The sequence below is a fragment of the Bombus pyrosoma genome, linkage group LG10 (genome assembly GCF_014825855.1).
Source record: "Bombus pyrosoma isolate SC7728 linkage group LG10, ASM1482585v1, whole genome shotgun sequence".
NCBI classification, from domain to species: domain Eukaryota; kingdom Metazoa; phylum Arthropoda; class Insecta; order Hymenoptera; family Apidae; genus Bombus; species Bombus pyrosoma.
This window is the reverse complement of record NC_057779.1, coordinates 6,065,323-6,090,801: the sequence shown is the minus strand read 5'-3', so window position 1 is coordinate 6,090,801 and position 25,479 is coordinate 6,065,323. Positions and strand designations below refer to the sequence as shown.

The window sequence follows — 25,479 nt, the reverse complement described above, 5'->3', positions numbered from 1 at the left end:
ATATTCAATACAAATTGAATGCTTTCCATCTACATATTTTAGAACTTTTATTTAGATTTACTTTTTATAAAAGCAGACGAATTTCCATAAAAATTTCCATAAAAATATGGAAAAGCGTTGAAAATTCATGTAGAAAATTTATGTTCTACGCTGTAGGTATCTTAAACAAAGTCGATCAGAATATCACTGAGCTCTCTAAACTGGCGAGATGCTGTGAACTCACGTTCGTTCGTCGCGACATCAGAACGGAACCGATCGTCCGTCTGCTGGCCTTGGGCGATAACGATAATTGGCAGAGGCCGATTACGCGACGACCGGGCTGAATAACGTGGCTAGTCTAGCCAGCACGTCGCGCTAGATCGCAGACACTTGGCCCAATCGAGATTAATAGACCCATTTGCACCGGTTCCAGCAAACGTTCGTGTTTCCTCATTGGATCCAGTGATCACGTGTGGACCATGTTGGTGGTCCTTGAGGGATCCGCACGAGCCCATCGAGAGTGCTGGTTTCGTAATGCTGGTGCGCACCACGATCCAGAAACAGGGATTATTAGGGAGGATCAGGAATAAGTGGGTGTCCGAGGGTTTCATCTTCGCTCGATGATGGACGTTTTTCATGTTCCTGAACACATAGTAACTTTGTGGATAGTTAGTTTGTTGGAATATATTAAATTAAGACACAGTAGCGAAGGTGATTGCGTTGTTTAAGTTGATTATGGTGATTAGGAGAAGGTATGAGAGGTTATAGGGGAGAAGAAGTATCGTCTATTTGCATATTTACATCTTGTATTATCATTTAATTTAACGCTAGGAATAGGGCAGCTTCGTGCAATTTTCCTGTTTATTTTATTGATTTACTTTTTATCTTAGTTAAGAAAATATTGAGTCTGACGCGTTTATGGGAAGATCTAGTAACTTTGGATATTCAGAAAATGAAACGATAGAGATAAAAGCGATAAACGTCAGCCTGAGAATCAATCGTCTAAGTAAAAATGTAATCAAGTAAATGTAAGTTATCCGCGATCTTTGAAAGAATTTATTTATCTCATTCGTCAGTTGATTAAATTATAATTTTGAGCAAGACACGCGAGATATGAAAATTCAAAAGACATGAGAATTCCAGCATCGCGGCAGAATCAAAGCTGATCGAAGTGAAATTCGTCACAGAGAAATATCGACGTGATTCTTCGTTAATAACACGAACTGCATGCTCCCGGCACATTAAAGAGAAGATAATTAATACGAGACTACATGTTTTTCTGTTGTAATTTGTTTTTCCCTCGTTGGCCAGTTGATGTTATTATTTCTGGAACATTCAACAAGCTGAGGATGCGATTACTATAAACAAGAAGAGAATGAGAATGCCATAAAGAACGATATGTAGATCCGTGACCTCGAAGAGAAACCGATAGCGATATTTATGAGCATCGACGAAGTGACAAGTTTGTAGGTTTTAATGAGAATGATAGTGTACCAGCTTCGAGGGACCAACGATATTGGCATTGATCAATTCTAATGCGCGAATATTCCAGAAATACGTGTCTATATTAATATCATTTGATCTCGGAGAAAGTAGTAATATCAGCGCTTTGTTCGTCATTGATAACGAGTGAGATCGATATTGATGGATGGCAGTGTCCATTCAGTGTAATTTCAATGCGTATTAATAGCTCATTTGTGCCGGTGATTATGAAAGTGGCCTAAGTCAAGAATCTAAAAAGATAAGTTTATCGCTTATTCCGCGTTGCGTTTATTTACGTTACAATAATCCGTGATCATCTTTGCAAAGTAGTAGAAATTGAACTTGCATCGAGTTGATCGTTGCGTCGTTAAACGAAATTCATTTCACTTGTCAAATATTGAAATACCTTTAGATTTAGGCCATTGTCATAATCAGCGACAGCACATTTGACGCGAGCAAACGTGCCACGAGCATCTTGGGTTAATGCGACAAATATTCCTAGCCTCCTCGTTCGTAATCTTCTGCGAGATGTTTAAGCGAAGTAATGTGGGCTATTTTTCGCAGAAATAATAGTCGCAATGAACGATTCATAAATTTCTAATTTTACAATGTTGTAGATTCGTTTAGAAATTTTTGGCGATGTGAATGATTTTCTTCGCAGAATATATGGACGGATGATGTATTGTTCATAGATTTGTTCATTTTGTCGCGGAAGAAATATCATCACGATAGAATACACGTAAATAGAAAAAGGGGAAAAATTATCCTACGCTAAAGTACCTTATCCGCTATATTTTAAAATCGTTCTTGCACTCAACGATGCGATATTATTTTCAAAATTCAACCCTCGAAACGGCATCGATCCTCTATAATCCATAACTACGTTGATACAAAATTTCCCGTGAAAATTCATATTTCCATGAATACGTACGCTTGAGAGAATAGAATCTACACAGAAATTCGTTTTACGTATTAAAGTACTGGTATGAAAAGTACTATAGCTCGGATACTTTGTATATTTTCGTAGATTCGAAACTCGTTATAGGCATTTTTGTGTCTTCAAATTTCCTATAAATGCGTAAAAAGCCGCAGTCTATTTATAACTTCGTATGCGGCAGGATCGATGCTCGTAACCGCACCGGTGGCGCGGCGCAACGCGTAATGATTTCATTTTACTCGGGCGAGCTTCCGCTCGAACGAGATCAAGGATTCAGAATTCAGCGTGTCGACGTCGACAGGCAGCGAATGGTGGAGGCGAAACTAACGGTGTAAAACGGTCTGCGAAGAACGAGGATTCACTTTCGTTTCCTCGCCGACAGTCCGCGGCCACACGAAGCAGTTCCGCTTGTCTAACGGTGTTTCTTTTTTAACGGGAGGCCTTGAAAGACCTAGGACAAGCAACGATAATCGAGTTTTCGGTTGCGCAAGCCGTTTCTTTTCCACGCTTCACAGCGATCACGTAGCTAGAAAGAGCGTCGACCCTAAAGAGCCAGTCAGCTCTCGTGACTGCTTGTTCTCCGGTGTCATAAACCTGGCCTGATGCCTGTCGATCTTAATCTGCTGTAGCCAAGGAAGAGAGAGCGGTTTTCTCGCAATTCTATCGGAATAGGGAGAACGCGTCGCGTCGATCGAACATCGTTTGCTTCTCTCTCGATTTTCTATTCTGAATGTGGTCGTACATTAGAATAACGCTGTCCAGACCAGTTTTTTCATCGTGGAATTTTTATTCCTTTCGGACTTTAAGAGCTTTGAAACGTTTTCCTTGTATGCATTCTTGTACGGGTAAATAATTGAGGAATTTTTGGTTGCAGAATAATATTTGATTTTGTTCTTTTCGTTTTACACGGTACGTAGTTAGGAGGAAGAGAAACGAAATTTGACGTTAAGTCCTTCGGATTTCTTTCCCCGAGGGGATTTTTATCTTAACGTGGAATTTAAAATAAGTTTGCCGGTAGAAACATAGATCGTTAGATGTTGCTACCGTTAACTGTAGACGGGGCGTCGCGCCGCGTCGTCTGCATACAGAAATTGTCTCCATAGATGATACTTTCTATAGATATAATAGTTAATCTGCCATCTTTACTAATGAATTGTAAAGAATATTCGAGCTTGAGAAAATATCAGAGAGAGAGTAAATTTTAGTGCGTTACAGCTTACAGATAGTTGACGGATAAATTAGTGAAAATTTTTACATACATATTTATTCGATGTCCACTTATTAATATTAATCTTGTCAGGGACAACTATATCGATACAAGAAAAAGATAAATCTCTTTCGTCCTTCAAAATAATATGAAATATATGAGATATGTGATATTAGAAAATACATTAAAATATCTGAATATAGGAATATAAAATTCTAAAAGATACAGAAAATTTATTTTTCTTCTGTTTTAACATGCATATACCCAACGTTTAGTCTGAAATTTGAACGAAATTCAGATTACTATGACCGCTTTATCATGCTCGTATGTTTCACACTTATCTGTCTCGCGACATTTCATTATTTTATGGGGCGAATTCTAATTTCTCGATAAACAAAATTTTTCTACGATGCCATTTCTGCACCAAGGCTTATCCTAGTTACCGAGGCCGGTGCAACTGGTGCATCGTATCGTCGGTGCATTGCCCTCGTGACGCGAATATGCTCCTCGATCGATTTGCCTCGACCACGGCTCGAATCGTTCCTTCTAGCTTGGAAATTCTCGATGTTGTACAGTCGAGATGCTATAAAGTGACGTCTTAAAATGTCAGTAACTTTATTTTCACGCAGTGAAAATCCATCATTCCTTTCCGATCGTTTTCTTCTCTTCTTTTATTCAATGCTCGCACGTTCGTTCGACGTTCTTCCCTCTTTCCCTTTAATTTTAAATTTCGTCAAGCGTCTCCAAGAATTTGTATATCGCGTGGAAGATAAAGATAATAGGAAACTTATTTTCAAGAATGGGAAACAGTGTGAAGATATTCTTGCCATACTTGAACTTTCAAAGTATTCGATTACCAAGGACATTAACCCTTTCACTGTAAGGCATGCGCCGTGTATGGAAGACTTTTCACGCTCTGAAAGTATCATCTCTGTGTTGGCTGGATAAAAGAATTAGATTCTTGGTATCTTTAGAGACCAATGACAGCTTGGATTCTAATACTATGGCTGAAATCTGTAAAACGAGTGTGGTAAGATTTTTTTTAAATAATACGATAACAGAGGAAGGAAGATGAAGTCAGTTAAATCATACTTAATATAAAGAACATACTTTCAAACAAAACCTCCCATCTCCAATATAGATATCCACAATTTACGTCCACGCTTATCGTTTATTATAAATTGTAATGTTTTTGTTTTATAACCATAACAAGCCTTTTCAATTTCTTTTTAATCTATCAACGTTAACGTATACGAGACTGATTTCCGAGAACTGGATTATTAAAACATCTTATGGAGCATCTTATAAAAAGGAAGCGCGATATACTCGTCACGTACGCTCTTCAGCAACCTTTTTTTTAAATAACTATAATCTTCATATCTAATTTCGAACACGTCAATTCGATAACAGATAAACACTATCGTCTTAACATGTTGATGTGAATTCTCCTCCGATGTATAGTCGCTTTCCAGTTCTTTACCGGTTTACCGCTCATCCGAAATTTATTAATTCGTTTTGTAATTCGTTCGCAAAAAGAGAAAAATCTCGCACGATTATTTCTAGACTAAAGGATAGTCTGTTTAAGGGACGATTTAATTAACAGTTTAAAGGAACTGAAACGATGCTAACAACAGAAATCACATATCGGAAAATAAATTCTCTCGCCACGTTCATTTCGTTTCCTCTTAACGTACTTGGCATAAAGTATCGTTCACCTTGACGTACACACGAGGACGATGCGAAAATCTCCTCGAACAGTGCCTGTTAAAAGGTCAAAAATCATCTTGTACTTTCTTAAATTTAAATATTCTTCCAATTAAATAAATCAACCACGTGCAAAGTGCAACGATTATAATTCGGTGTCTTTATATCGAATGCATTTTAAGCTTAGCTGTTTCTTCGTTATTTTGAGATTTTCAATTGGCAAAATCTTAATACCTACGAAACGTATCTATCTATGAATATAAATTGCCATGACAGACGACATTGATTAATTAAAAGCATCGATAATCGACAGCTGCCAAAACCTATATCCGTTGGACATCGGACAGAATACACACAGCTGATTTATATGCCTGGTACATCCATCATTCTCTAATTTGTCAAAATTGCTTGTCGACGCGGATCAATCGGAAACGTTAATAAAGACACCTGTTAAACTTACGTTGGACACTATAAAAAAGGCATCGAGTTATTCTAACTTCTACGCGTAATATCCGTCATTCTTCTAATTTGCCAGCCATCCGCACGATATCTTTTCAATCGCATAACCACGCAAGAGGAATTTCCAAAGCAATTTTCGCGATTCTAAAATCGAGATTTCCCATTATCACCTCTGCAAGAATGTTCGAAGATCCATCAACAGTTTCACGAATAATTCGTTCGTCGTAAGAGTACGCGTATCGAATTTCGCGTAGAACGAAGATTTTCCCAACGAGGAGGGTGAAAGTCGGATTTTCAGGTAACTTCGTTTCGATCTCGCGACCTATCCCGTGGACATCGCGCTCGTCTTTGTTATACGAAGCCATTGTGCGCGATCAATACGAGTTCTGCGAAGCACAGGCCACTGTGAGCCGCTAGCATCCCCCGGTGCTTGTTACCGACGCGACGCCGCGCCGTTACGAGTTACGTCGCGACGGCAGCAGCTTTCCCTTTCGACGGCCTCCGTGGAAATGGAGAACCCCTTTAAAAGCTTTAACGCCAGTCCCGCCACGTTTTATTCGCATCGAGGAATATTCCTTCGCCGATTCCCAACGCGAAGAATTCTCCTTCGTCGTTCTCCCGTGACGGGGATTGCCAGTAAGAGATCGATGGCGATGCTTGGGCTCGGATTTCTGGCGTTTGGTTACGATTACACTGCGGATTTTTATGTATTTGTTAAAAATTTGAAACGGTTAAATTGCAAAATTCGTCCAGAATATGAAAAATTATATAAAATATCCAAATATATAGGGTACATACAAATATAATGGTGATTTCCTACGGTGTTTTAATAGGAAAAGCAATGATCTAGCTTTCTGATTCTATATTTTTAATCGTATTATTAAAAATATGAATTTGCATAAAAATCCGCAGTATTGTTGCTACGATTAGACCGTAGATTTTGATGATATTTCAAAGTACAAAAATATATAAAGTGCACGCAATATGCAGAGGTATATAAAATATGCAAAGTATTTGTTATAATATTTAATAAGATTGTTGAATAAATGAAAGAAACCTCTCTCTGTGTTTTATTCCCTTAACTCTTTCCATAAAATTACATATTTGCATAAACATCCCCACTTTACAATTGCATGAACGTATCTTTTAGCGGATCTCCTTCCCCTGAATATTTAAACTTGCGGTTTAAAAATTCATTCGAACCTTATGACCAAACAAGAAAGGTGACGCGAAGAGATTCATATTCTTATGGCTGGAAGCGAAGGAACGAAAGTTGAAAGAATCTTTTCTACGACGAACACTCGACTTCAATATTTCATACATACTCATGTACATTTAATTTGTACATCTTTATCAACATCTTTTACGTTCCACTTACAATAAACTTTTGCTACGAGTAAACAGATGAATCACTATAGATCACAGAGTTAGAAATTCCGTCGATGTAGAAACATTTGATACAAATTGAAGTTTCATGCGACGTGCTTTATAGCGACCCCAAGAGTATGTGTCAAAGTGGCGTATTCCTTGCGTTATGTACCCTTGAGGATCGTACGTACAGCTTCGAGGCTGCGTAGTTGGTAAAATTTCAAGTATAACTCGGTCGCCGTAACATACATTTTATAAGAGACACGTGCAACTTTTATAGATCGAGGTTTAATCTTTCTGATTAATCGTCTCGCTATTCCGCATATACTATTTTCCTAATATCTCGAGTACCTGTCTTACCTTATCTATAACAAAATTCCCTTAACCTCTAGACAGATGGTTTCTATTCTCTTCTCATTTCCTATGCAATACTATGCTCTACGTTGTAGTATCGTCTACTAGATAAAGACAGTCTCTAGCGTATTCCAGTTTGATAATTCTCAGTTTGATGACCCACGCCTATGAACATAAGATGTAGAGATAAGAAAAGCTTCATTTCGAGCTAAACCACATAGTCGACCGTCGCATTAAAAAATATGAAAATTAAATGATACATCTACAGTCACACGTATAGTTGGTTATTCATCAAAAACGTTTGCGAATGTTTGGTAACGTCGCGTAAAATTGTTGCCGTACAAACGTTAATTCTAGACACTCTGTGTATCTACGTGTATATGTATTTATCATGTTATACATATGTAAACTCCCTAGAGTTCAAGTGTGATAGGGACTTTCTTTGTTTCACGGGCAGCACGACTTTCTTTGTTTCACGGACAGAACGACTTTCTTTGTTTTACGGACAGCCATTTTGAGAGACACTCATTTCCCAAACGGACGGACAGAGAGCAACATCAGTGATAGACAAGACCGTAGAAGAACGAGTAATTATTTAAAACATTGAAGATTGACGGAGAAAGATCGGTAGCTCAGGATGTTGAAAATCGATTCTCGATTTTCAGCTAGACACTGCACAGAACTTGTTTTATTTATTGTTTACTGTTATTAATTGGTTGTTGTTTATTTAATTATTACTTAATTATATCTAGCCGAGGTCGATGACAATGAATTTAGGTTCGATACGAATCCACGGCCACGGGAAGACGAATCCGATATGATACACGATCCTGGTGTGACTCCACGTACCAGTCGTAATGACTCTCTCAATAAGTAACTCCATAACTTTCTCGATACCTCACTAACTAACCCCCAGTACAAATGGAACTGCCCTTATATAGTCCTCTCCCCACCTCTTGGGTCAATCTTTGCTTTTAAGGAGAGCTGCATAATTATTCCATACCTCTGTTGTTACATGTCCGTCCCGTGACCGCGGCTACGTTCGGCGACTCATTATGTCACCTCGAGAGCCCATCGTCATAAATCCTGAGTACACATAATCGGATTAGCGTCTTACAACTATTTCCTATTTTTATTGCTTAAGGGTAGCTACAATAAAAGTCCGGGCTAGGGTATTAGGGGTTTTCCTAATCGCTTCGAAAGAAAGGCCCCGATGTCCTTTCATCTCCGACATATTAATATCTATTTTAAATATTAAATTCTAGGAATTAATTCGATGTCTTTACACCGAAACTATCTCAAATTTCATTATATTCTTACTGTTACGTCCGGTGACTGTACGGTCAAGGCGTCCATCAGCTGCGTACATATAATTAAGCGGATCGCAATAAGCCTAAGGAACGGCCATAAAATGAGGCTTCCTGATTTACCGTTAAATCCGTCAATTGGCATAGAACAGTTTCGACCCAGGAACTTCCTTATGGCGGTTATTGTTCGATCAGATAAAATAGGGGAAACCTGGGTTTTCCCATGTTTCCCAAGATTCCACTTGCAAGCGACCAGTGGTGGGGCGATCACTACCGAACAGGAGTTTTCCTTTGCGACAACATCGTCACGGGACTTCACTAGATCTACGACATTCGTACAGTCAACATCTCCTCACTGGCCATACGACCACAGTTCAGTCAACATCTCAACGCTGGTTCATCGACTACAGAAAGGTCAACACGTCTCTACACTGATTCTCCAAACCTGAGAACAGTCAACGTCTTCACTCGTTAATCATTCGTCTAATTCATTCATCCCTTACGCAACAAAGTTGTTGAAAATGTATATATTATAACTTGTTAACCGCAATGTTATAGCAACTCAACCACCCCTATTATCCTAACAGAAATAAGGGGATCGATCTGTTCGTGGCGTCAATTATTCTAATCGTAACAGGAATTTACGACTCCCGTTGACGCGCTTTCTCGCGACTGTAACATTTCTAAAAGACATTAATCAATGAAAAGCATCGATAAATGCAATACCATTTGACGAAGCTTCTAACATTCTAGGGCAGACATCGAATTAATTTCTAATATTTTAATATCTAACGTTTCGCATGGTTAGTGTTCAGTAATATAAATATGCATAGCCTACTTACTAATGCTGGTGTACTTTCTCGTTTGCATTTCCTTCCTTCTTCGTTTTACTTTCCCGAGTTCCTGGCATTTTCTGTTTCCTCGTTCATTTTCGCAATCGCGACTACGATCAACGTGTTACGAACTTTTTCTCGGAGCACACGCGTGCGTTATCGAGTCGCGTTATCAGGCTGCGATTAATTCCGCCGTGTCAGGGAATAATTCGTGCGGCGATACGGTGCAGTTTTGATACGACACGGTGTGTAGTGCAATCGAAACGTTCTGGCTGCCTGATAACTTCAAGGTGGCCGTAGCCTCGCCAGAATGAAAATCCTTCTTTTTTACTTTTGTTATCATTTCGACAATTTTCAAGAGACACAGCAACGAACCTGGCGATAGTTTAGATTAATAGATCGTTGATGATATACCGTGAAAAAATTTTTACATCGGTTACCACATATTCTTGGAAAGTATGAGAAGTCAAACAAGACGAAAAATTCCGGTTCGCGTCTTTCATTTTCAACGTTGGAAAAAATTACAAATGTCGATATTCCTCTCCTATCAAGAATATGTCAGTTGCTCCGCAGGGGTATCGAAGATTCTTCAGGCAGTCAAAGATTCTAGAGCGTGCGACGTTTTACGGACCGTTGTGAGCCGAAGCATGGAAAAGATACAGGTGGATAGAATTTTGCTCGTTCATCTAGTTCTCTATCGATTAAATCGAAGCTTTGTTCCTTCGATCGTTTCCTACTTTCTTTAATCGTTCAGCTCTATTAAGCTCAGGTAATGACAAAGTCCGTAATCACTTAGTTGTCAGTCCGATAGTATAGAACAACTTAATCCTGATTTTCCTTAGTTTCGTTATCTTATTTCTCGCGATTCATAATCATTCAGAAATGTTTCACGCACCGGACTGACACGACTGTTGAAAACGAATTTCATTTAGTGAGATAGTGAATTTCGTTTCTGCAATGTGACTATTTCTCGTGGGCAATTTATGGACTGCATTTTACCTTCTGCGTACCGCGTAGAAGAGAATGCGAATAGCGTGAAAAATGGGATAGAGAGACCGTTGCGTTTAATATGCAACTTTCTAGGTATCAGGTATGAAAATCAGGTAAGAAATCAGGTATTAGACATTTAGGAAACGAAGCAAATGGAATAGGACGTAAGACACGGTACGTAGAAAATGGAATAGAATAACGTAATATAAAATTTCTTTGTTTTACTTTCATTTCATTTTTCATGGGGAAACATGGTCTTCTCGGTTATACCACAACCCTAAAAGTGGCCTGCGTATAATTTACTTTGTATTATACTTGGAAAACTCCACCCTCGAATCAGTAACCCTTTACGCGCTCCCCCGAAATACCAACGAATACTCGCTCTCGACCCTTTTATTTACACCTGAGCGTATGTCAACAGTCGACGTATGACCCGTAAAATTCCGCGATCCACACCGCTGTTACCACAAAATTTCCAAACGAGCGCAAACACAAACGAATCGACCCATTGAAACTCTCGTCGTCGCGATTCTCAATGGGAAAAGAAGCTAATCCCAAACGAAAAGGAAAACAGTTTGAAGAGTCTATGCTCGTACCACTTTCCCTATTCACAGTGAGGATGCATTGAAACGCAACAACTATCGTTAGCCAACAGCGGTTTTACTTGTGATCGCGACCACACGTCTGATCTACGAGGTTTGCGTACGTTGCCATGTATCTGTCTTTTACCTGTCTAATGGAAATTCGATGCAAGTCGGCCGTGGAAATCGGCCAATTAACCAGCTGTCTGTGCAACAGAGTGGCAGTACTCTTTAAAGGGCATGGTATAAAATGAGAACGGTTGCTCGTCGGCGTACACAATTAGGTCGATAATTAGCGTGTGCATTGGTGGAGAGGGTAGATGTATGGTCGCGTACCTCGTTGTATATGTTCCCTGTCGGCTTTGTAAATCATGTTCAAAGCGACTTTAAATACCCCTGGCGCCTCTGGAAATTCGATAATCTCGTTAGAGGCGAGGGTGACTGGTTGAGGGTGGCAAATGTGAAATATGGAAATTGGTTTTCTCATAGATTATTATCTTTTCCACCCTTTCCCTCTCTTGGTAACATTGAAATTTTGGTTGATACGGGTTGTTAATTTAACGAATTATATGGAAATACATGTTTTTGATTTCTTATACGCGCGCGTATTCCCGCGGAACCAACATCAACATTGTAGCAATTGGCTTATAATCGGATTAATAGAAAAGCTATTAGTCTTAAAAGAACACGATGAAGGTTTGTAAAAGCTATTTGGAAGAATTGCAAAGAAATGAAATGAAGATAAACCTGTTCGATCGAGGAGAATTCAAGTAAATTGGACGTGCACGATTCGATAAAGCTCACTCGGTATCTAAATTTGAATTGTAGTATCATTTGCGATATGCGTGAAATCAAATAGCAAATGCAAATGCCTTACTGTGCTTTCTTATTGTCGTTCCTTCTTGTCTTGTATCGCCCTTCTCCTCTCTATTATTGCTTTTAGTTCTGTTAGTCCTTCTCCAGTCTCGTTTAGTATTTTTTCCGCGTCCTTTGGTCCTTCCGTTATTTCGCATTCTTCTATTACGTGTCTGAAATCTTCTTCTTTCCTTTTACATAGCCTGCATCCTTTTTCTCTCTCTTCTTTCCAGTATTCCCTTACTTTAGTCTCGTTTCCACATCTGAAACTTGCTAATATTTTTCTGTCCTTTCACTTCATCCTTCCTTCTAAGTATTAAAAAAAAAAAAAACTAATATAAAATTCTAAAATAAAGTCGATCAAATCGATGCAATATTATTACGAAATCAATTTTCTGGTGAAATATTGTTTATGGTTAATGACGTATTAATTCGTAACACATCGATGCGAACACGTCGGACATTTGAAATTGTGTTATTATTAACACAATATGAGTGTAACGATGCTGTGTATCATCGCGATTATTGTTAGCTTAAATAGAGATGCTATTTATCATTAGAATTATATAAGCGGTGCTCTCATAATAATATATTATACCGAATGTATCGTATGGATCCCGCTGATACTTTAATTAACCGGAAAATTCAGCTTTTATTAGCGCATTCGAGATTGTTATGAAAAGGGATAATTAATGTTGTTTTCGGGGTTATGATTAGTGACCTCACAGGCCGCAATTACTCGGCGTTAAACTGGCTTTCTGGAAACGAACGATGCAATTATACCACGCACGGTAGCCTCAGAAACATTATTCATCCTTAATACCCGCTGAGTCGGATTTCTTTTCGTAAATGAATTTCACGTAAAGATCGTTTTTTCGGTAGTTGAAAAACAAAAATGAAAGGAAAAAGAAAGATGCGACAGTTGATGAATTATTAACACGTTTCACGCCACGTGCTTCTTTAAAAGGCTTACGGTATTTATTCGAAAGAGAAATGTTCTTTTCTCCTTCTTTCGTATACCAATTGCTTGCGTATACTTTATTCCCCCATTCTCAGAAATCACTGTACAATGGCTACAAAAAGTACTGGCGCGCACACCCTCACTTTCCGATGAAGAGTCTTTCTTATCACGTGCAATTCATTTTCGTAGCGTCACATTTTTGTACTCACCAAAGTACATAGTGTTAAACGTCATGAAGTTTCTTATATTTGCAGCTGATTCATTCCTATGTAAACGGTATAACAAATGAAACGATGCAGCAATACTCTTTGCAGCCACTATAGGATTGAACTCGCGTTTAAATTCCGTCAATATTTAAATAAATGTCCTAATTAAATAAATGTGATCCTAATCTGAAAGGAGTAATTTCAAATTACTATTTTTGGTTGTATCTTTATCGTGTCATACTATACGCCAAATGGTTAGAGACGCAAAAATACAACAAGTATAACAGAAATCTACAAAATATCCAAAGCGTAGTGCTGGTTGCAACAGTTAGCATGCAAGCAAATTTCTGTTTAGTATAAATTTGTAAAATATCAATTCGCACGATTCTCCGATTTTATTCATAAAAGTGTCTGTTCACGTTTGTCATTCGCAACCAAAGGAACGAAAATTAAATAAGAATTTGTTTCATCCAGTCGATACTATATCGTGTACATCTCTTGCACGTGTGTTTATTTTTGCACCTTCAAGTTTCCCACAAATGCACAAATATACCGATCAGTACAATTTTTCACGTTTTCTCGCTAAAATGAAAAGACGTCGAAGATAGTTTGACGAACGACAAGCGCAGACTAACGAGCGTGTTGACGATAGATTCATCGTTTCGCACCGCGCCGGTTGACGAACGATGCCACGTAATCTCGTTCCGTCTTCCAGTTTATCGTGGTGCATTGAAAGGTAGCGTTACCAAGCCGCGATCATTTTGCTTACGGTCCCACGTTTCACCTACGACATAGACCGTATCCTCGTATTTCCGCGCGCACAACACGCGTCGCGTCGCGCCGCCTTGATTTCTGCAGATAGTCGTCGCTTAAACGTTCGATAGAAAACACTATAGTCGCTCTTGCGACGCTTATTTCCTCGAGGTTACATTTTTCGAGATATTTTCAGCCCCTTTGTCGACTATTCACCCTCGAAGTACGGGTTTCCAGACTTCCGAGGGAGGACGTTCGCACTGCTTTTGGTTCAGAGATCGGTTCTCGCGAGAAAGTTTGCGTTCGATGGTCCTTGTAGAATTTTGTACTGATTTCTTCGAGCATAGAGATGAGAGCGTAAATCGTGAAAGATTTTAAATTTGTAGGTTTTTATTGGTGTAGTGTTATGTATATTTTTCCCTGTGAATTTTCTTTATTTTCTTTCCTTTTTTTGAAACACGAGTGTTTACAGTGAACATAGTGAAACTTGGTTTCTTAAGCTTTTTAGGACGTGATCGTGTTTGGATAGGTTTGAGCAAATTCTATGTTTTTTTTGCTTTTTATTTGAAGTTTTTTTAGCGAGTATACTTAGTACAGTGTTTGAAAAATGTGTGTTTATAGCGAACACAGTGAAATTTGTGTGTTGGAGTCTTTTGGGACGTGATCGTGTTTGGGTAGGTTTGAAGAAACTGCAAATTTTTATCTACTTTACTGTATTGGAAGTTTGAAGCTCTACATTGTTCTCTTTTTTTTTTTTTACGCTTAAAATTGAGTTGGCCAAATCAAACTATAAAAATAAGTTCCTTACGGTGTTCCGTGTCGATGAATTAAATTTAGATTATAAAGAAGTATGAATGGAAATATATCGAACGTTTGAAATTTCAGTAACTGATTTTTCGGTTATTTTAAGCAATCTAGACATCAGATTTCGTTGTGACGCGAATCGTGAAAACACATTGCAAAACATATTGCACCACAATGTAGCTCGAAGACGTCTGTGTCACCGTGACATAATACAGCAAATTATGTTCCCTCCTAACAATGTACTGAAAAAGTACGCTACGTAACAGCATAACTCGTGAAACATCAGCTTCAACGAAGCCTAATCCACAAAAATATATCCACGTTACGTCTCAATGTAATTCCCAAGACGATACATGTCGTTATGATGCAATTTTCACAAGTAATTTTATTGAAACACCTATCACTGTGATTGACTAAAATAATTACAAAAATTACATTACAAGTGCATAAAATAATAGCAAACTTCTGCGAACATTCTATCGCGATTAAAACGATTACAAAAAATGTATTCACGATGAATTTTTTTTTTATCAAACAGAAATAATAATAATAGGAAATAAATAAATAAAATAAAATAAAATAAAATAACTCGCCCGATTTGCAACAAAATCACCTCGTACGTCGTGAATAAAATAAAAACAAAATCTCACGTTTAACTTACAATGACTTGCGTTTGAATTCGTCTTCGCTGAGTTCTCACTGTATACGATTAGGAGAATGCGAGGAGAATAGGACGACCGTGTGCATAAAGGGCAAGGGCGCGCGCGATATTCGGTGCTTGGAACGTTTCCTGCCGTTTAGTAGCAAATAGATCACGTAAGTAGCGCAGACTAGAGACACTAGAGAAACAGAGAGAAGAGAAGAGAGAACGCGGGCACGAAATGACGGACACGAGGAATTTATACGTCGCGGTCGCGTCGGCCCGGTCACGGGCAATTGCCCTGCTCGTCACGGACTAGAATAATGTCGCGATACGTGCACGGCACAGTGCACGGCAAAACACCGCTGGCCCCAGGGAGGAAACAGCACACCGATGACGACTGGTTACCGTGGTCGAGACGAACCGGCGCACGCGGAGACGGCTAGCCGCTACGCTGTCGCGTCTGGCCTTGCGCGTTATTATCGTATAGATTCCTCTAGTCAGCGGTCTACGGTGTGGTTGAATTGCCAATAAGAATGAACAAACCGTGAACAATGTCAGACAAAATGCTTTAACACTTTGACTGCTTCGATAATCATGAACATCTGGTTCCTTTCAGTTGGAATTGTTCCATCCTTCAATAGGATAGCGATAAATCGTTTAAGCATTGGTATATCGTTTTCTTCTTTTCTTTCTTTTTTTTTCTTTTTTTTTTTTTTGTTGTTGAAAAATCAAGCTACGCGGAATGTTACAATCTGTAACTTGCTCCGTGTACTTCAGCCATCCGTGGATTAGACGATGGTATCGATAAGCGATGGAAAATTAACTTGAAATTACTTGGAAGTTATGTTAGAGGTCTTTCGGGATTGTCTGGAAAATTAAGGGAATTAGTTTATGGTTATTGGGTAGGGTTAGATCTTCTGGGAATTGGAATTGTAAATTATGGTTTAGTAAGGAGACTGTTAGTAAAGGTAAGCATTAGGGTAGCTACTGCGCTAATGACGTAACTTGCATTGTGATCCATCACGATGGATCTAAAAGCTGGAAAGAAAGAGGGAGATTTTCGATCGATTGATTTACACGAATTAATGTTCTTCTCATTTAATTACCTATTGTTCTCTGTTTAAAGTGGCTACAAGAACTATTTGTACTTTTATTGCTTCTCAGATCTTACGTAACGTCGTCGGATCTTATATTCGTTTCGTTTGTATAGTATCAAGATTTTGCAATCGCTTGAAAATATTATCAAATGGAATCAAATTATCAAACGACGATAGGGTAAATACGATGCTGTGTCAATGTGTGGCTCTTTTAGCTACTTTGCGCATTAAACTACGAAGAGGTAGAAAATAGTACGTAGAAACTAGGTACGTACGATTACACGACGATGAAATGAAATTTTTGTGATTCGATGATGATCTGGTCGCGCGATGACGCAGGATTCTTGGCTCGACTTTGGAAAACTTTGGCACATAGAATGGGCTCAAGTTCAAGGTACAGGATAGTCTGCTAGGTGAATATTTATTTGCGGAGGAACAACATTTAGAACACATGTTGCTCTAAACATAACTTTCGAGAACACGATGTCTCGTTTATATAATATAATAGAAAATTCCGAATTGAAATTTTGAATAATTTTGGATATCATCCAATTCGTATGAATGGAATGGAACGGGGAAGTAACCGCTATAACGATCAAAACGTTCGTTTCGAGGTATAAAGTGATTATAACTGGAAGAGAATTGGTCGAATCGTGAATTGCATTCATTTCGCGTAGAATTTCCATTTCGACAGCGATTTTAAAGTTAGTTTGAATACGTATGCATCCGATCGAAACTCGGTTCGACTGTTTGCTGTAGTCCATGAAATTGTATACCTGTTGGTCCCATGAACAACTCGAATTACAACCAACACACATAAATATGCCGTTGAGAAAGAAATTTAAATGCTGTCAATTTAAACAATTTTAGTCCGAGGAAATTGCATGTAATAATTTATAAGGCCATAACGATCCTTTCTTAACTAAACGATAAATGTATTTCTATTTTAATAAAATTAATCTCAAATTTTAACGTTTCGCTTTTTCTCCCTCGGAAAACCGTTCGAAAACGCATTTCTCTCTTATTCATAATTAATTAATATACTCTATAGTTTCTAAATAATTAAACACTAAAGCGTTTTCGCTAGTAGATAAACAAATTTCTGTAATAATTTTAAAAAGCAAAAAGCTACATCTTTCGTTGCTGTTCAATCTTTCACGATCAATCCTTTGAATTCTTTATGATTAGACTGCCGTTTCAATTCTTGACATTTTTTTCCATTATAAATAAACCTATGCACTTTTCGCTATAAAATTTTAACACCAAAAATATCGCGGAATAATTAGAAAAAAGACTGATGAAACAGACGGTAGAAAATCAATAATTACTGTACAAAAATTCACGCAAAAGGGATCTTCGATGTTGGAACTTTTTTTAGCACCAAGAAAGACCGAATCTCGATCACGTCGATCATTCGAAACTATTCTACGTGGAAATATGGCGCGGGTATTGTTCACCCGAGATCTTTCCGTGGAAATTACCTATCGGTGCCGCGTGAAATCGAACATCGATAACGAGCCCGACGAATTCGACATGGTCGACGCGGAAAAGGATTAATCGTGGTTTCAGTAAAAGAGAAAACGCGAGGCTTTTTGCCTGTGCCTCCATTTTTTCTCTCTCTCTCTCATTCTCTCTCTCTCTTTTACCTCTGCTAGCGTTCGTTGCTTTAGCGACCGACGTTCGTTACGATTCGAAGCCGATTAAATTAATAAATGAAAATCTCGCGTGGCGAATTAACGTTGGACGCTGTTAAAAAACAAAACGCACAGAATGTACGATTAAACTATGAAAACGTGAATTAACGCTGATAAATTTTGATCGAAACTTTCGTACTTACATTACGCATGAATCGTAAGATTAATCGTGTTATCGTAAAGTGGCTGGTTATTCGAGTTTTTGTTTTAGACGAAACTTGAAAACAACATGGTGCGATTTTCTGATTGCGATTGTACGATGAACAAAAATATGTATTGCAATATCCAAGCTATTGTTTCGCTTCAAGGGCAAAGTTCGAGAGGCATCAAGGAAAACATTTTCCATACAAGAGATTACAATTTTATAATTTCAATCGTAAATGGTATCTACCTATCGTAAATCTACGTCAACATGCCGATTTTATTTCACAACGAGTCGACTCGTACAGTCGCAATTTTGTAATACGAGTTGCAATTTATTTAAAAATCGACGGCAGAGTTGAATTATTCTCCTTGGAAATGGAGAAAGAAGGAACGAAAGCGTTCGAAGAAATAAAGGTCCCGGTACAAAAGCATAAAAATTCACAACCGAATTCCATAAATTTGGTAAATTTCACATGGGAACCCGTCGAATTCCATGAATTTATCTCGTCGACGAAAGTTTGACATTTTCAACCAAGATTTCCGCATCGACACATTTAATGATCGACCATAACTTGTCATTTTCCATCGCCACCGATCGTTACAATGGCGGTGTGTTCGTTTTACGACCGATCGATTCGAAATTTTCAATCCTGACGATAAATCGAAGACCGGTTCCTTGAAAATTTTATTCGCGACAAACGTGTTGGATGATCCGATGCAATGCAATGGTTCGATTCGGATTGCGTTCGTATCGTTTCTTATTCCATGGATACGATCGTGCCGATCGTAAACCGACGCCGGAAGACGCTCTTCGATTTAATATCCTTCGTACATGTGGACGGTAGCGTGGTGTACGTTTCGAAAAAGAAGTCTCAGTAAAGTCGAGACGATCAAAGTTAACACTGAAACTACCAGTCTGTAATACGTAATTAAATATCGTATACCTGTATCAATCACTATAATTCAAACGATATTAATTAAAACGAGTAGATCCGTGTCTCTGTCCAAATAAAAATCGATATTAATTTTAGCAAAAGTAGCTGCTTGTTTTTTGTAATAATTACGCTTATCGTAAGAGAAGAAGATCCAAAGTCCGTCATTTTCATAGCTCTGATTTAATACCCGGAATTCGGCGACTCTTTAATTCGTGATATTTTAGCATTTTAGCAAACCTTGAGAAATTTCAGACGGATTTTACATCTTTCCTTGTTCCTGTAATATTTGAAAAAAAAAAAAAAAAAAAAAACGAGTGTTTGTAACGAATAGCGTTGATACGTGAAACTTTCGATAACTCCCTGTTTGAAGATATTTCCTAATGAGGATTAATTCAAACTGATTTTCCTTTCCAAAAAACGGATAACGTTATCACGTTCGTTTACCTGCTTTCAAAAAATTATCAAGATACGACTCACGAATTTTCGAACTTTCTTCTTCACATCTATGCTATACGATCGAATCATATACCTACGCTACATTATCGGCCAACAATTTAGATCCACTAATTTCCTTTCCATAAAACCACGATATTCAACTGTCGAAATGGCTCACCCCCGTATCACATTAAACGCGTCCCTCTGGTTATTTCGTAACGCGTTTGCTGGCGGCTATCGCAGGTGGTTGATATATTATTAATTGGCGGGAGAATTGAATTTATGGAACCGGAATGTGCACTGTACGACAGGCTTTCGTGCCACTAACGTTCGTGATGCGAATACTTTTAGGATTCTTATCGATTATGGATCGTTTTACGAAGGAAAATTAAAGGGTGTTATTCCGTTCGCTGGGAAAGTTGAGTTCTAACTCACGACCTATCGTATTATTCTACAACTTTATTTCACCAAATAATGCGTTACTACTATTATTATTATATTATTTTTACATTGCGTGAGTCAATCCGCACGTCATCCCTCGTTGTCTGGCCGCCAAAGGCCCACGTACCGTTATCCAGACTCTCAATAAACCTAAGGACCCATAAAGTTCATCTTTTCAACGTAATCCTTTTAACTTGAAGGAATCTCTAATCCTCTGAGTGTTTTGTTTTATGAATGGTCCTTGGAACAGTCCTTAGGTTTATTGTGCGCTCTTACAAATTACGGAGAAAGCGGATATTTACCTAACGGGAAAAGCGGATTTTTCCCACAAACAATGTCACCCATGAGCCACGTGTTGGTAGGAGGCTTCCTCCACCTATCTTCATTCATTAACGTTGGCTATAACCAATGGGCATCGCGGATCGTTACCCTCACTTTCCTAACGAAAAATGTGAGCAACGAATCCGCTTCCTTCGTACAATAAACATACCCACACCGAGCTTTCCTCCGTAATAACGCGAGAACGAACTTCAGTTGATCTCTGGACTTGAGCTAGAACTACATAGCAGTCGCAACATCTTTAAACTTGTTCCACAACGACCGAGCAGTCTACATCTCAATTCATCTACTTTTGGTATATCTTACGCAACAGTATAAATCTCTTCTCTATATAGTTGTTGGGAATATATATTATATCCTGTTAGTATAACGCTGACTGATCGAACAAACAATTATATTATCGTACGAGTTTTGTTCACAAAGTGACGAAAGTTTCTATAATATCATCGTGTGCTCCTTACGATCGTTGGAACGTTCTGTATAAAAGTAAACTAATCAGAGTTTTCGTCGATCCGTAGATGCTGTCGGTGAGCCCAGGAATGGAGGTAGGCAACAGCGGTCATGGTGGCCTCGGCGATGAACTAGAGGGTGAGCCAAACTGTGGTGGTGACGTGATGGGCGGAGGCGGCGGCGGCGGCGAAGGAGCCACTGACGGGATACAGGAAGCGATGGTCGCCGCAGCGAGAGACCGGGCGATCCGATCTGGAAGTGTTCGGCAGGACCTCGCCCTCGACCTACCCCCGCGGCTGCAACTTCCAGATGGCGAGGAACGTCCTTACGGAGCACATACCGCCCTTCACCTACGCGACCCGGAGCAGGTGAGTTCCCCGCTGTCTTCCAATATTTAACGGGTTTCTCTTTATTATTCTCGCTTCTGCGGGTTTGGGTGGCTAGTTTCGACGCAGACTGACCGAATTAAACTCTCTCTCTCTCTTTCTCTCTCTCTCTTCGTAGCTCGGCAAGTTTGCGACCTTCTGTTTGCGTTTGAAAGCTGTGGGAATATACATATAGCGGTTGGTGGTACAGAAACCGACGCTGTTTAGGGAAATCGAATTTTCCGTGTATCGAATTTTGATTCAGGTTGCTTTTGAACAATGGAATTTTTGAAGATTATAATTTAGTGGTTAGACCGAGTTCGTGTTTCTTCGTTTATGAGGAATTAAAAGAGAAAGAATACGTGTACGATAAGTGTATCGTTAGTTGTGGTATTTAGTTGATGCAACAAATCTTTATTTCATACAAAGTTATGGTCGGTATGAATACGTGCAGTCTACTCGTGATGATTTACGGTGTCGCGTACAACTCCTGCAATTTTTCAATCTTACGACAGTTGTTAGCTCGGGCTGAAAATTGAGGGAATCTGATAGAAGTCGTAGAAAGACATACGCGTTTGATTCTTGATACTTCGTACGATAAAGAAAGTAGCTGATGTATAAGATGCACGTGTGGTAGAAATGAAATGAAATGTGTTTAATTTAAAGTAAATAATTTACACCGAGATTATCTGATTGTATCGTATTCGCTGACAAATTGTTAAATCGTAACAGAGAAATCTATAATCTACAGGGTAACTTGTAACTTGTCAATTTGCTGATATCTGATAAATGAAAGAACAAAAATAGAAATGAAAGATGTCGAACGAATTATTTGATTACACTCGAAGCTTATAGGTGATCGGTGCAAACCTGTTACATGTACATAGATTAGAAGTATACGTATGTGCGAGGATAACGTGAAAATCGCGAGAAGAGATTACAATTATGTTAAATATAAAAAGTGCTTGAAGTTATGCACAATCAATTTGCAGCAGAACATTCTGAAATTATAAGACACGAAGCTAATTAGCCAAAGTTAGCCGAGTACGATCCAGGATAACGAGCTACATCGAGCAACAGAAAACGTTGAATAATATCGCAGTATCCGAAACGGTTATGATAATCCTAAGATCGGAGGACGTGTAGAAACCATTTTACAAACAATTTTTCATGCATCTTCGCCTATTACGATGCAAATTAGACGCGTTTCCCCCCATCAAATTGCAAAAATATAATGATACACATTGTCGGAACAGAAACCTGTTTACAGAAACTTGCAAACATCATTGCTATACACGGTGTCCCAGGTTTTCTTCACGAAACGATATTCCTTGATTATATTCGTTGGATAAACGTAAGAAAAAATTTCTTTCAAGTACAGTGTCACATGTGGCGTGTGAGACAGTTTAAAAGGAAAGATGATCCGCTGCTGTCCTTATAAGGATCGTTGTCTTTTCAAAATAGATGACAGCTATCCAAAATATACAGAGCGTATGCAATATCTGCAAAATACTCCAAGTTCAGTACTTATTATTAATATATTATTTAAGTTTCGCCCTTGCTTTTAATTATGTTCGTAAAAATATGAATTTGCCTAAACTTCTGCTGTCTGTTCAAATATACATTTTATTCTCGTGTTTATTGATAAAAGCCAGTTATTTAACAGGAGGACCAAAAGGCACCTCACGCACACATCAAACAGTATCGTCTCACTTGAAACCAATAAAATTGCAATCTGAGAAGACTAGCTAAAAAAGGCGCGAAATTCGAATCGTTCCTAACGAAACGATGTAACTTTGAAGCGAACGAACCTCTCTTTAACGAGGAACGTTCCGTGTCTCTTGATCACGCGTCTACGCGTCGTAAATACTAATTCTTAAACATCGTAATCAGCATAGCTAATTACCGTGTATGCACGCTTTAATAACACCGTCTACGTACGTCCACGGTGTTAAACACGGAGGCGAAAACAGAATTCATTGGAAGAGGGTGTACGCGTGTTTGGCCAACGAATACGTAGCACGAGTCTCGCACTCGACACCTAAGAATCGCACCAGCCATTTATATCGACCCAAATCATTTTACTCGAGCCAATCAAGACGAGAGAGAAGAAACACCGCTAAGAGAAAAGCCGCGACTTGGACGACGGAACGTAGATTTTATCTGGGGGACACGGACCGTGGAAAATTTATCCGTTTTTACACGCGTTATTACCCACGCGGTCGGTGCTACTCGAAAATGCGCTTATTAGCCAGCGGCTAATCGAGCCGCACGTTCGACAAATGAAAACGGTGCCGGTTGGCGAAACGTCTGGATCCAGCCAGTCGACTAATCGGCTAAAATTGCTCCCCCACGGTTTAATGCCATTAATATGCCGATATTAAATGTTACCAGACGCGAAGGCGGTGGCTGATATTACGTTTGAAAGGTTTGCGCCAGCGATAACCAGAGAATCTGAACTTGTACGTGCGTACGTATAAGGCTTGAGTATGAGCTTGAATCTTGGAGGAAAAAATACACAGAGGAAGATGGAGTTTTAATTTGTCGGGGAAATGTTTATTGCGTGTACGAAGAAATGAATTTGTGTAATGTCTGGAAGAAAATATTCGGGGGTAGGGGGGGGGGGATGAAGATTTTGTGCATTGAAAACAAATAATGTTCGCTTCTTAAGGAGATTTATCGAGGCAGGATAGTGTCTACAAGAAGATCGAGATTTCAAGATATCAAGGATTTTATTATGGATTATCCTGTTCTTGTTGGTAAATTAAATTGCAGATGAGAAAGATAAAAGTTTGTGATCGATAATTTATAGGTTGTAAATGTCGCGTTGTAATGTGCAACGATATATAATAGAATCCCTTAGTGAACGGAAGAAACTTTTAGCTAAGTTTCATCTTTAGTTCAGAATCATTCGATCAGACTACAAATAATAGGATATTACGAATTCTTTACAGAGATATATAAAAATATACGTGATATTCGCTAATACGCAAACAGATAAATAAATACACGAATCTTACAGAAATAAAAATTTACACAATGTATTTTCGACCAATCGCGGGGAGAGGCGGTCGCGAGATATCACGTCAACGGGAGTCGTAAATTCCCGCTACGATTATAATAATCGACACCACGATTTGTTGATCGATCCCCTAATTTCCGTTAAGATAATAGGGGTGATTGTTCTGTTGTAACACCGCGATATCAGGATCTAAGATATATATATTTTCAACAATCTTCTATACAATATGGACAAACGTTGACAGTTGCAGATCTTGAGCTAGAAATGAACTGGTAGTGACTGCTCTCTCTTGTTGAGAGCAAGTCAAGGTGTTGACTGTATCAGTATCGTAATGACAGTGAAATTCGTTCTCGTAGCATTACCGAGGAAAGCTCGGGGTGGCCTTGTTCATGGGAAAATTCAGCTTTTCCGTTAGGGAAATATTCGCTTTCTCCGTAATTAATACGAACGCATAATAAACCTAAGGACTGTTCCAGGGACCATCCACAAACCGATAACACTAACAGCAACAACGATTCCTTCGAGGTTGATAGAAGTTAGTGATGAATACTAATACAAAAGGTAAACTAAAGCCTGAGTTTACGGTTGGTCCTTAGGTTTATTGGGGTCTGAATAGCGGTGCAGACGCTTGGCGGCCAGGCAACTAGAAAAGTCGCACGGACCGTTTCACGCGACGTATCACACAATATTCGTTGATGCATAAATAGATAGATGTACAAAAATCTATTCTATTATTTATTATTGCTTATTTGGTGCCTTTCGACTTTGGACGAGTTTTCGGTTTTACATCTCGTTTTGCCTATTTCGCTTTTTATATATCTACCTCCCCTCTTATCCACTCTATTATATTGCACTCCCTTAATCATTCTGTCTCTAAAACTATGGCAACTTTTCGGCTTTTGCCCCCTTCCTTATTGCCCTTGTATCGCCCTTCTCTTCTCTATTATTGCTTTTAGTTCTGTTAGTCCTTCTCCAGTCTCGTTTAGTATTTTTTCCGTGTCCTTTGGTCCTCCCGCTATCTCGCATTCTTCTATTACGCGTCTCAGGTCTTCTTCTTTCCTTTTACATAGTGTGCTACATATATACATCATATATTCACTGATGTATCAGCACGTATAACGCATAAAAATGTAC

The 25,479-nt window shown here is 38.8% G+C and overlaps 1 protein-coding gene and 1 long non-coding RNA gene across 2 annotated transcripts in view; one reads left to right on the top strand and one right to left on the bottom strand.

Annotated features, from left to right (window-relative positions):
• The window catches only part of LOC122571689, a 185,960-nt gene that overhangs the window by 148,759 nt on the left and 11,722 nt on the right, over nucleotides 1–25,479 (top strand). The window contains exon 4 of the mRNA XM_043735751.1: nucleotides 21,027–21,326. Within this exon, the coding sequence (XP_043591686.1) occupies nucleotides 21,027–21,326 (300 nt within the window). The remainder of the gene's footprint in view (nucleotides 1–21,026; nucleotides 21,327–25,479) is intronic.
• LOC122571715 lies at nucleotides 8,452–12,324 on the bottom strand. The gene is made up of 3 exons (XR_006318200.1): nucleotides 12,079–12,324; nucleotides 9,640–10,005; nucleotides 8,452–8,576 (listed from the first exon to the last, which is right to left on the bottom strand). It is a non-coding gene; the product is annotated as an uncharacterized LOC122571715 (long non-coding RNA).